Raw genomic sequence first — 12,959 nt, forward strand, 5'->3', positions numbered from 1 at the left:
TTTTTAAAAAAAAAAAGAAAAAAAAAAAAAAAAAAAAAAAAAAGTCTCCTATTTCTTGAGATTGGATCTAGCTGTAGATTACACTTTAATTGTAATATAACTATTTTTGAATGAACAAAACTGACAAATTACATGCATAATTTGGCACAAAGCGTTTTCTTGTGGGTTTATAAATATTAATTTTTTTTTAGAAGGCATACTGTTTTCATGGTTGTTTATTGTTCTGACAGCAGAGAAAAGCTGATAAAACCATCATAAATCACAACATAAATACACATAATTAGTCTAAATTGATGTAATTATTTATGTTTTGTCTGTGTTGGACTAATGAAATTACTTTATTGTGTAACTGCTGAATTTCTTTCATTTGCAGTTCAGTCAATTCCTCTTCCTGCCATTCTGTGGGACGAGTGTGTGTGTGTGTGTGTGTGAGTGTGAGTGTGTGTGTGTGTGAGAGAGAGAGAGAGAGAGAGCGAGAGAGTGTGTGTGTGAGAGAGAGAGAGAGAGAGAGCGAGAGAGTGTGTGTGTGAGAGAGAGAGAGAGAGAGAGCGAGAGAGTGTGTGTGTGAGAGAGAGAGAGAGAGAGAGCGAGAGAGTGTGTGTGTGAGAGAGAGAGAGAGAGAGAGCGAGAGAGTGTGTGTGTGAGAGAGAGAGAGAGAGAGAGCGAGAGAGTGTGTGTGTGAGAGAGAGAGAGAGAGAGAGCGAGAGAGTGTGTGTGTGAGAGAGAGAGAGAGAGAGAGCGAGAGAGTGTGTGTGTGAGAGAGAGAGAGAGAGAGAGCGAGAGAGTGTGTGTGTGAGAGAGAGAGAGAGAGAGAGCGAGAGAGTGTGTGTGTGAGAGAGAGAGAGAGAGAGAGCGAGAGAGTGTGTGTGTGAGAGAGAGAGAGAGAGAGAGCGAGAGAGTGTGTGTGTGAGAGAGAGAGAGAGAGAGAGCGAGAGAGTGTGTGTGTGAGAGAGAGAGAGAGAGAGAGCGAGAGAGTGTGTGTGTGAGAGAGAGAGAGAGAGAGAGCGAGAGAGTGTGTGTGTGAGAGAGAGAGAGAGAGAGAGCGAGAGAGTGTGTGTGTGAGAGAGAGAGAGAGAGAGAGCGAGAGAGTGTGTGTGTGAGAGAGAGAGAGAGAGAGAGCGAGAGAGTGTGTGTGTGAGAGAGAGAGAGAGAGAGAGCGAGAGAGTGTGTGTGTGAGAGAGAGAGAGAGAGAGAGCGAGAGAGTGTGTGTGTGAGAGAGAGAGAGAGAGAGAGCGAGAGAGTGTGTGTGTGAGAGAGAGAGAGAGAGAGAGCGAGAGAGTGTGTGTGTGAGAGAGAGAGAGAGAGAGAGCGAGAGAGTGTGTGTGTGAGAGAGAGAGAGAGAGAGAGCGAGAGAGTGTGTGTGTGAGAGAGAGAGAGAGAGTGTGTGTGTGTGTGTGTGCATGCGAGTGCGTGCGTGCGTGAGAGTGTGAGTGTGTGAGAGAGAGTGAGAGTGTGTGTGAGTGTGTGTGTGTTTACCCTGCATCATGCTCCTGTAGGCCGTGTCTGTGATGGCGTAGATGTGCGGCGGCATCTCGTGTCGTTTCTTGCCCTTGTACATGTCTACGATCTCCTCGGAGTAGATGGGCAGGTTCTTGTAGGGGTTGATGACCACACAGAACAGACCCGAATACGTCTGTGGAGAACAGAGACATTCAGTCACACACACACTCAACATCGGCATTCAGAAGTTTGGGCTCATGTTTTTGAACAAAGTCTTTCCTGCTCAAGTGAAATAGTGAAATATTATTACAATTTAAAATAACTGTTTTCTATGTGAATATATTCTAAAATGTAATTTATTTCTGTGATCAAAGCTGTATTTCAGCATCATTCCTCCAGTCTTCAGTGTCACATGATCTTCAGAAATCATTCTAATATGCTGATTTACTGCTCAAGAAACATTTCTTATTATTCTCAGAATTATTATCATTATTATTATTATAAATGTTGAAAACAATGTTGTGCTGCTTCATACTTTTGTGGAAACTGATACATTTTATTTTTTGGGATTCTTTTATGAATAGAAAGAACAGCATTTATTTGAAATAGAAATCTTTTGTAACATTATACACATCCTTACTGTGACTTTTGATCAATTGAATGAATAAAAGTATTCAAACGGGAGGTTTGGGATCCAGTGCGGTTTCCAGTTGGTATGAAACTAATCTGGCCTAGTGAGCATGAAATCTGGACCTTCAGAACTACACAAAACAGCATTAACATTGGGCAGAGAACAATTCAACATGTTGTACCATGTGTATGATTCCCCAAAATCAGCACAGAAAACCTAGGTCCACAAAGTCCATCTGCTAATAATGTTGAATTTGTCCATCGCAGTTTAAAGCAGCTCTCACTGCAGAAAGCACATGCAGCAGCTCTCATTTGTTGCGACAGTTATTTTTTTGTTATGAAACCACAGGAACGCAAAAGTGTGAAGTGAAACCTTCCAATCGTTGATATGTTCTCCTCCTGAGTGGTTAATCTAGTTACTGTGGTAAACAGGTTGAGCTATTCTAAAATGTTTTTGTGAAGTTTCAGAAAAATTGTATATATTTTTTTCTTTTCTGTTAATGTAACTCTATTTGGCCCACTGCAAAAAATACAAGAAAATGCAAGTGTTTTTTTACCAACGCAACACTCGCCCGACAATGCTAGTGTGTTCTAGACTGTTGCTATGCTGTTGTTAGGTTCATTGCTGAGCAGTTGCCATGGTAACCAGGCTCTACTGCTACTCACACTGACGATTCAAATAGGTTTAGAACCAGATAAGAGACCTGTGAGGGGATTCGGATCAAAGAATCGCAACCTAGACTGGATCAACCAAGCCTGACTTATCTTAACCAGATTAGATGAGCCAGTCTGTGTCTAGAAGAGATGTCTTTTCTCAGACACACTTCTGCTCCCCTCATCTCCTACCCATCATTCTTCAAACTCAACTCCCCCCCCCCACATCACATCATTTCCTGTCCTTCAGGAGCACATCGTTCCAACGGCTTCCTGTGTAGAGCATTGGCACTGAACAATTTCAGCGAGCAGGTCAGCGAGACCCTATTATCTATATTCAAGGCTGTCGAATCTCTTAATATTCCTCAAAACAAAACCCTTGATCCATTTTGATAACGTCCCGAGCAGTCACAAGGAGGATCAAAATCATGGGAGCAAAGTTGCTGTCCAAAAAGGGTGTTTATTTCGAGCAGATGTGCAAAATGTGCAAATAAATATACGTTTAAGAGCTTAAAACAAAGATTATTAATGAAAACAGTCTGAAACCAGAACTGCCAAGTACTTAAAACAGCACTAACTCTGAAATTCAGTGCGTCTCAAATCTGATCATCAGGATCTTTTGAGGAGCGTTTGTTTCCAGAAGCTTCACTTTCACTGTTCCTCAGCGGAGCCTCCAGAACATCTCACACCTTCTGAGGAGCGTTTATTTGTATCATAATTGGATTGCATTGCATTATATGTTTTGATTAGGGTTGCAAATGGTGGAAAATTTCCTGAAACTTTCCAAAAATCCCAGGAATATTCCAAAAAATCCTGGAAAGTTTCCCAAATTTACTGGAAATTTTCCACCTTTTTGCAACCCTAGTTTTGATCATTTCAATCTCATCTTACTAAGACATACTACTGGAGATATAGAGTGACGACTGATATTAATATCATTTTATGTAAGTATCTGCTCTATACTGTTATAAAGATCTCATTGATTTACATTCTAAGCATTAGAATTTCATCATATAATAAATATCAGCATCTGCACCAAATTGCATATTTCTGCTCAGTCTCTGAGCTGGTTTTTCCTCTCACTATATGAGCCATAAAAGCCTGATATCTCAGGGTTAAAGCTTCGCAGATGATCCTGCAGCGGTAAGTGTGTTTGCTCAGACTCACGTATATGAGGCCGGAGTAGTATCTCTCCTTCAGGTTGTGCAGCACGGACGCCTCGTTCAGGCAGGTGAGCTCGGCCATGTCCTCCACCTTGCTGAACTTGGGCGGGTTCATCTTCTGGATGTCGTCCTTGTTGACCCGCACTTTCTTCCCCGAGTCGGCCAGCTCCACCACCACCTCATCGCCGTGCTCATCCTTCACCGAGCCGGGCTCGAACCCCAGCCGCTCCGACGGCACCCACACCAACTTCTTGGTGGCCCAGTCGGCCTGCGCCAGCGGGTTGTTGACCAGGTTGCGGTCCACATACAGGAACTTGTCGACGTCCGACATGGTTGCTGTCGGCGAGAGAAGAGAGAGCAAGACGTTACGGGTCAGAGAAACCATTTTATGGACCATTAATATACACACAAACTTTACAGAAGTGCACACTTTAATAACAAGCAAGTTTAATCATGAACAGAGTTTATTTCAAACACTGACCAGCAGAATAAACAAGCAACGGCGAAAATAGAAGATTACATGATCCGTCGGATGAAGCTTCTTCGGTTTATTTTCTTAATAAATGTCCTTGTTATTTTTTTACATGCTGTTCTAGACAAAAATGTGTTTATAATGTCTGAGAAAAATCAAATAACTTTTTTTTTTTCTAATGTAACTTAGGCTGGACCATTCCCAACATTTTTTTTCTGTTAATATAACTAAGGTTGCACCATCGCAAAAAAAAAAAAAAAAGGATTTAACTTTTTTTTTTTTTGAAAATAAAAGTTTTATAATGTTTTCGAAAAATCAAATACCTTTTTTATTATTAGTTTCTGCTAATATAACTAAGATTGCACGACTGCCAAAAAATATTTTAATGTTTTACTTTACCTTTTTTTTTTTTTGAGGAAAATGCAAGTGATGTTTAACTGTGCAACACACGTTTTAAGTCATTGCTATATGTGACCCTGGACCACAAAACCAGTCATAAGGTTCAATTTTTTGAAATTGAGATTTATACATAATCTGAAAGCTGAATAAATAAGCGTTCCATTGATGTATGGTTTTGTTAGGATAGGACAATATTTGGCCGAGATACAACTATTTGAATATCTGGAATCTGAGGGTGCAAAAAAAATCAAAATATTGAGAAAATCATCTTTAAAGTTGTCCAAATGAAGTTCTTAGCAATCCATATTACTAATCAAAAATTACGTTTGAATATATTTACAGTAGGAAATTTACAAAATATCTTCATGGAACATGATCTTTACTTAATATCCTAATGATTTTTTGCATAAAAGAAAAATTGATAATTTTGACCCATACAATGTATTTTTGGCTATTGCTACAAATATACCCGTGCTACTTATGACTGCTTTTGTGCTCCAGGGTCACATATGGTTGCTAGGGTGTTCTGAGCATTTAGCCTATTGTTATGCAGTTGCTAGGGTGTTCAATTGGTTGCTAGGGTCATCGTGAGGTTGGAGAAGATCTCTAATACCAGAGTTTAGCGTCTTAAAATAAACAGCAGCTGAAGAGGCCCTTCAACTGATGCTAACAACAGAGAGTGGATGAGAAACAGATCGACGACAGAGCACTTTTCTTGCTTTTCTTATGCAAGTCCTCAGGAATGCTGGGTCTGTTTCGCACGTCCAAACACACGTTAGGTCAGCAGCTCATAAAACACGGCAAATTTCAGGACGGTGAGCTCAGGCTCCTGGCGGCCACATGAAATGACAGCACCGCACATAATTATAGTTACAGCATCTCAGACACACACACTTTGTTTTAAATGTGGTCGGGCCAAACACGTTGATTACACCATTCAGAGACGTGTTTAGACAGCGGTGTGCATGTTTAAACTGTCAGTGAGCAGCAGGTCTCCGGTGGGACGCAGGCTTGTTCAGACGGCAAGGAAAAACAATGCTAAATGCAAATAAAACAACACAACTAGCCATATAATCATGCAAAGTTAGTTTAATACAATAAATAAATCAGAAAACACTTCCCATATCTTTTACATTTACATCTGTTATTTCCAAATTTCTATTTTTTCCATATCCAAAATGACTTTCAAATAAGAAATACGAGACAGCGGTCATCCAAAGGAGGCAATAACATTCAAAATGCTAAGAATAGAAGAGCACGGGCTAGAACAGGGATGGAAATAAGAAAGCAGAGAGAGGATTCAGTCAAGTGCTCATGGAAAAGATGAGATTTTGGACGTTTTAGAGGCTTGGGAAGATCATTTAGCCACCGAGGAACAGTGAAAGGAAAGGTTCTGGAAAAAAGCACAAGGCGCCGAAACGCAGGCTACTAAAGATGACGTAACACTGTTTATATTATTGTGCATCTGATCAAACTTGACCGTATTCTGAAGCAAATTCATGTGTCACTCAGTGTTGGGGAAAGTTACTTTTAAAAGTAATGCATTACAATATTGCGTTACTCCATAAAAAGTAACTTACTGCATTACTTGGTTACTGTTTATGGATATTAATTTTGCAAAAGTAACTTAATGCATTACTAAGCTTCAGGCCGAAGGAAGTGCCTCTGCACTGTGATTTCTCTCAACACAGGGACAGCTTGTGTTACTTATCTGAAAAAGTAACTCCGATATTTCCTTGTAAATTTAAAAGTAATGTGTAACTTTACTACTTACTTAGTACTACTTAATTAGTAATGTGATTATGTAATTTGCATTACTTGTAATGCATTACCCGCAACACTGATTACATTATTGCATTACTCAATAAAAAAAAGTAACTAATTGCGTTACTTGTTACTTTTTATGAATAGTAATGCATTATGTCACTTTTGCGTTACTTTTTGTTACCTGAGCTGGGCTTGCGAAAAACCCCAAAGTTCTATTTTGTGCAACTGTAAAGGCCCTTTCAATCCAAAAGTAAAATGAATAAGCCTCAGGCTGAAAGAAGTGCCTCTGCACCTCACTCCCAATTTCTCTCAACACAAGAAAAACAAAGGAACTTGCGTTACTTATTTGAAAAAGTAACTCTGATATATTCTTGTAAATTTAGAAGTAATGCGTTACCTTACTTGAAAAAAGTATTCTAAATATGTAACTTGCATTACTTGTAATGCGCTACCCCCAACAACGATTACAATATTGCGTTACTCCATAAAAATTAACTAATTACGTTACTTGTTGCTTTTTATGGCAAATAATGCATTATGTTACTTTTGCATTACATTTTGTCACCTGAGCTGGGCTTGCTTATTTCTTTAATAACAGAAAACCCAAAAGTTATATTTTTGCCAACCCTTTCACACCAAAAGTGAAATTGATAAGCCTCAGGTTGAAGGAAGTGCCTCTTCCGTTACTAAAAAAAGTAACTTTAAAAAAGTAACTCATGTAATGCATTACTTTACTAGTAACTTGAAATAAGTAATCTGATTTGTGTTACTTGTAATGCGTTACCCCCAACACTGCACTCAGTAGAATCTAGCCTAGTCAAATTAGACAGATGAAACATGGACTGAGGTTGTGTGACTCCCTCATCCTCCAAAAACCAAAACAACAGAAGATAGAAGAAAAACAGATGGTTCAGTGTGTTTTCTGAGGTGAATTATTATCTGCCAGATCATTAAACAATAGTGGCGAGTGATTTTAGGTGGTTTGGATCTCGCGCTGTTGACGAAAAGCTCTTGGCGGGAAGGAACCCGTCAGGTGGGTGAACTCACGCAGGTTTCAGGTTAGTGCAGCTCAGTGCAGTCGCCCAGGGACACAAACAAACACCGAGCTCAATTAAACCACAACACTGCAAGCCCAAACAGGCGCAAGATGGCCGGCAGTGCTCCCACGCTCCACTGCATCTCAAAGCGTTCAGCTACAGGAGAGGGAGGGACGCAACAGGTCTTACCAGATCAGACAAACACACAACCATACATGACAATCATGCGAGCAGCTTCAATGGACATTCCAGAAAACATCTTCTGCGCTTGACCTTTTTGCCACTTAGTGGAGAGGAACAGGAAATTATGGGCAAAAGTGATGGGAACAAGGCTGAAAATGACAAAGTTTCCCAAGCACTCAGCATTTTATAAAGGTTAACATTCACAAAAAGCAAAAAAAAGGTTCCTCTGATAGCAGCACATGGTTTTCTGTGACTCCGTGGCATTTCTCCGCACCCAGGGGAACTGGTTTGGGTGGTTAGTGATTTACAGCGGTACACTCAATTGAGTCTGTCAGGCCCATGAGTTATTTTAGTGCTCGACTCTCTTCCACACCCTGAGCAAGAAACAGATTCCCACATGGGAGGACTTTGGCTGATCCAGATTTAAAAGAGGCGATCCGATGTGTTTGTAATGGCAGATACTCATATGATGAGCTGGAGGCTTAACAGCCGTCACCAGTGCTGATATCTAGAGAGCAAGTGACTGATAAAAAGCCGGTTTATGACAACGCTAGAGAGAAAGCATATCAGAAAGGACAGTAAACTTTGGTCATTTTGAGATGATCTACAACAACGGCCAACATACCAACAGCCTGGTCAATCTGGTTGTAGATTTTGGAAACAGTCTGTTGACTAGCCATTTGGTCCCAAAATGGATAAATACCAGTTAGTTAATGGGAATGGTTAAAATAGCCTTACTGGTTAATCAATGGTTAAATCTGCACCAGCATTGGTAGAGTTTGTGTGTGAAAAACCCTTGAGAAAACACATCCGCAGCACCCCGTTAGCGCCTAAACGGCAGACAGCTAGCGACACGACTGCTGGGCCGTTCTCATGACCCCAAACAGCTGCGCCATCAAACAGACACGCTGGAAACCACATGCATCTCCTGGGACGTCCATTTTTAAGAGCCACGAGTGGAAAAATTATACAATCATAAACGCCAGATTTTCGTAATGCAACAAAACGAACAGCAGGATGAATGTTAGCTGTGCAACTGAGCCAAGAATGATGGGAAATGTAGTTTTAGCACCCATAAACCAGTGCGGAGGAGTATTTTCTCGCAGAATGCTTTCAAACTAAACTGTGCAGTTGATATTTACACTGAAAACGTAATCTGATTCTGTAATGACAGACGAGTCAGTCACGTGTGTGTAGGACGGCCGAAGGAGCTTCCCCTGGAACTTAGGCGATCGGCAACCGGACGTTTTTTGTCTTATTGCAACTCGTCTCTGTTCTGGACTTGCACAAACAGTGTTGCAATGCAATAATTTTCCAAAATGTCATTTATGTGAAAATATGAAGTCTGTAAACGGCCGTTAACACAGGCCAGAGACGCTGAAGACGGACGCACAGAGATTATTAAATCAAATTATGTGTATGAAATTATATAACTAAATAATATGAAATGATATAAATTATATGTATATCAATTATATCATTAAAATGAAATAACTGTGATTACAGATTTAGGTTAAATAAAGATGTCAGTCTTTATTTTTCTTCTTTTTAGGGCAGCAGTAGCTCTAGCAGCAAATCAACCATCCACATCAAAAGCTGCAGGACATCCCACATTTCAGCAAACATTTCAGAAACAAATCAAAGAAAAAATAAACAAATACTACTGTTCCAAATATTCTACATGTTGCTCAAAAATAAAATATATTGTGTTCAGCGGAACAGTTTTTTTTTTTTTACCCAGACAAAAAAAAAAAAAAATCACATCTTAGAGCTGTAACAACAATACCGTGATATTTTTACTTAAGGTTATCATACCGTCAAAATCTCATACCGGCCCGTGCCTAATTACAACATGTGGTGCCTTCATCTGGTAAATACGGTCATTAGTCGCTCTTGTGCTCGACCACCCATCTGCGCTCCAGCGTGTTTATCAGCTTTATCAAAGAGCGGTTGAGTTATTCCACCCGTTTCTTTCCCTACTCCTTTCGTTTCTGCTGTTTTTTCCCAGAACTAGACAAACGGTCCATCTGATGAATGTACATGACATGTTCCCAAGAAAATACAGTTCAAAATATTCATGCAAACGTCAAAATCACAACAAAATTCATTTAGACGAGTTCAAAACTGTTTTTAATCCGATTTAATATGGTTTTTGCTGTTCTGACTCCAAATAAATAAGTTTACATACTTTATATTTGGATTTTTGTGTGAAATTTTAATCTCTATTCTATTAATATTCTATTCTACTGTATTAATAACTGAAATTTGTTTTTTAATGTTGGCTGATTAGATGAATCATCACACACTTAGATACTGGTGCATCACTGTCGGCTGTTGACAAACCCAACAGTTTATTATTATGCAGCATAATTTAATGATACAAGCACATAATAAAAGCAGTAAGCCCCGTGAAGCCGTGGTTTACAGTGAATTTATAACAGCTAAGGAGCGTTGTTAGGTACGACGTGAAGCGGAGTGCCTAAAACCCCTTTAGCTGTTATAAATTCACTGTAAACCACGGCTTCACGGAGCTTATTGCTTTTATAAAACGGTTATTCCATATACGTAGTAAGGTTTCACAGAATAAAACAGAGCAAATAAAGTGTACTGATATTAATAAAAACAGTATTCTTCCACCAAACAGTGTAGTTCCTCAGAAACAGTGGTTGCCGAGCAACAGACAAACGTAAACACGGCTCAGCCAATCAGAATCAAGGACTGGAACTATCCGTTTTATAAACAATTTTACACCATACTTAATCAATTTACTGCAAAATATTTTAAAACACACACTGCATTATCCATCGACAATGGCTGTAGATTTCCACTTGTCAAAATAACTTAAAGACGACTCCAAAAATCTGTTTTTAAATCAGATTTAGTGTGGTTTTTGCTGTTCTGACTACAACTAAATGGACTTTATATTATGTATATTACATATAGGCAAAAAAAATAAAATCTGAGATTTCAGTACATTTGTGTCTGATCATGTTTTCATTAAATGCATTTTTGTTAAACCTTTAATAAATTGTTAAATTGTATATGTTTAATGAATTAGACATGCTTTTTGATTACTAAAATGTAATTTAAACATTAAAACGGAATCCAATAAAATTCTAACAGAACCCAGAAAAATTTAAATGGAAGAGAGAGAGAGAGAGAGTGAGAGAGAGAAAACAGAATAAAAAAAAAAAACAGAATTAAAAAAAAAAAGTAAAACAGATTTAATAGGGCACTAAAAAATACAGCCCTGCTCTTTAAACGGTGCCCATTTATCTAAATCAATGTCAAAATAAATAAATAAATAATCGGACGCTGTCGTTTCTCCTTTCTTGTGTTAAAGCAGGACAGTTAAAGCCACGTAACGAGTGTCTGACGAGGGCAGTCGAGGTGTGAAACGTGAGCAGATGCGTCTGACACACTTGAGTCTTCTGCTGCTTCTGAGAGTCTCATTTTAAAAGTCCGTCTCAAGACTTCCTTCCCTCCAGCAAACGCTCTTCAGGTCCAGCAGAATCAAACCCTCTCTGACTCTGAGCTGGGTCTGAGTGAATCAGACAGAGCACATCTGCAGGCAGAAGCTGGTTCTCGGATCATTAGAAGGTTATGATCATGTCTGTACCGAACCCCACGCTGAGTTTTGTTTTTGATGTTATATTCTCCAGTTGGTCCAGTTCATCTAGTGCCTCTGCCCATTTATCAAAATTGCCATAATGACCGTATAAGCTAAACGACACGCGAAAACCATCCATTTAGCCTAGCTAAGTAAATCGGAAATGTTTACTGTAAATGTCTCCCTCTGTATTACTATTCAACTGTAACGGTATGTTACTATGGTTACCAATGTTTATAGGAAGCGCATTAATATAGAACATGATTAAACTGACCTGGAACTACCTGTTAAATGAATGTAATCAACACCTGCCAGCCAATCAGCATCGAGTATTCAGACAGACCATGGCATAATAAAATAATAATATACAGCGATTCATTTAAATGACCATGAATTAAAGCCTTAATGTGCAAATCATATAATCATCTTTTCAGATTATAAGCATGAGAATTTCTTCCGGCATGTCTGAAAGAGTTTGTGTCAAACTCCACACTAAAACAAACATTAATGCCAATGATCTCTGATATTTCTAAAAACATAATAATAATAATAATAATAATAAATCAATTGAATACATATAAATATATTATTATATTAAGTACAATAATAAGAATATTTTAAATAAATAAAAATACATTTAGATTTAATCATTTAGCAGAGCTTTTATCCAAAGCAACTTACAAATGAGGACAATGGAAAATATTTTAATACGTACATTAATTTATTATGAAACCATTTACATTCATTTATTACTTAAATAATGAGTGTAATTTAATGTCATAATTAAAATGTCTTAATTTATAATTAAATGTATAAATTTATCTATTACTTATATGTAGTAATTTATTAAGAATACATTTACATTAATTTATTTAATTAAAATAATGCATGTAAATTAATTTAATAATTTATAATTAATCGATAATTTAATTTATAACTACATATTAATTTATCTATTTAATAGTACTAATAATAATAATAATAAAACAAATACAATAATGCATATAAATATCTTACTTTATAATAAATATAAATATGTATATTAAAAAAACTAATAATAAATAAAATATTACAATCTAATTGTATTTTTTTCATATTATAGTCACAAGAGTTTGGGGGTTTAAGTGTGTCATGAAAATAACATCACAATGCAAAACATCTTAATAGCAATCAACATATAAATATTTTTCTTTTCATTTTGGGGTGAAACATGACTGTTATTTGTTTCTAGATTCGTTGAAGCACCAAAACACAGATGCGTTTCTAAAATAAATCACTGAGTGAAACTAAACAGACTGTAAAAAGCTCTTTCTGCGAGCGATATTTCATGATTAGATGCAGAAGTGATGCAATCTAATCCAGACCACATTCGTCTGAGGATCACGGCGCTCTGACTGAAGGTCTCTGAGGAGACGCACAGGATTGTGGGAAAGCTCGCTCCAGATACCAGTTAAAATGTAACCGAATGTTCTGCTTTCCCTATTTGGATGAAAGAGAGAGAGAGAGAGTGTGTGTGTGTGTATGTGTGTGTGTGAGAGAGAGGGAGTGTGTGTGTGTGTGTGTGTGTGAGAGAGAGTGAGTGTGTGTATGTGTGTGTGTGTGTG

General features: G+C 38.1%; 1 protein-coding gene across 1 annotated transcript in view; it reads right to left on the minus strand.

Annotated features, from left to right (window-relative positions):
* The window catches only part of LOC107691111 (myosin-9-like), an 86,961-nt gene that overhangs the window by 63,489 nt on the left and 10,513 nt on the right, over window positions 1–12,959 (minus strand). Inside the window, exons 2-3 of the mRNA XM_016489585.1 lie at window positions 3,892–4,223; window positions 1,477–1,633 (exon numbers count right to left, since the gene is read on the minus strand). Of these exons, the coding sequence (XP_016345071.1) occupies window positions 1,477–1,633; window positions 3,892–4,218 (484 nt within the window). The 5' untranslated portion in view covers window positions 4,219–4,223. The remainder of the gene's footprint in view (window positions 1–1,476; window positions 1,634–3,891; window positions 4,224–12,959) is intronic.

This window comes from Sinocyclocheilus anshuiensis, unplaced genomic scaffold, assembly GCF_001515605.1.
Source record: "Sinocyclocheilus anshuiensis isolate Anshui unplaced genomic scaffold, SAMN03320099.WGS_v1.1 scaffold30, whole genome shotgun sequence".
Classification (NCBI taxonomy): Eukaryota; Metazoa; Chordata; class Actinopteri; order Cypriniformes; family Cyprinidae; genus Sinocyclocheilus; species Sinocyclocheilus anshuiensis.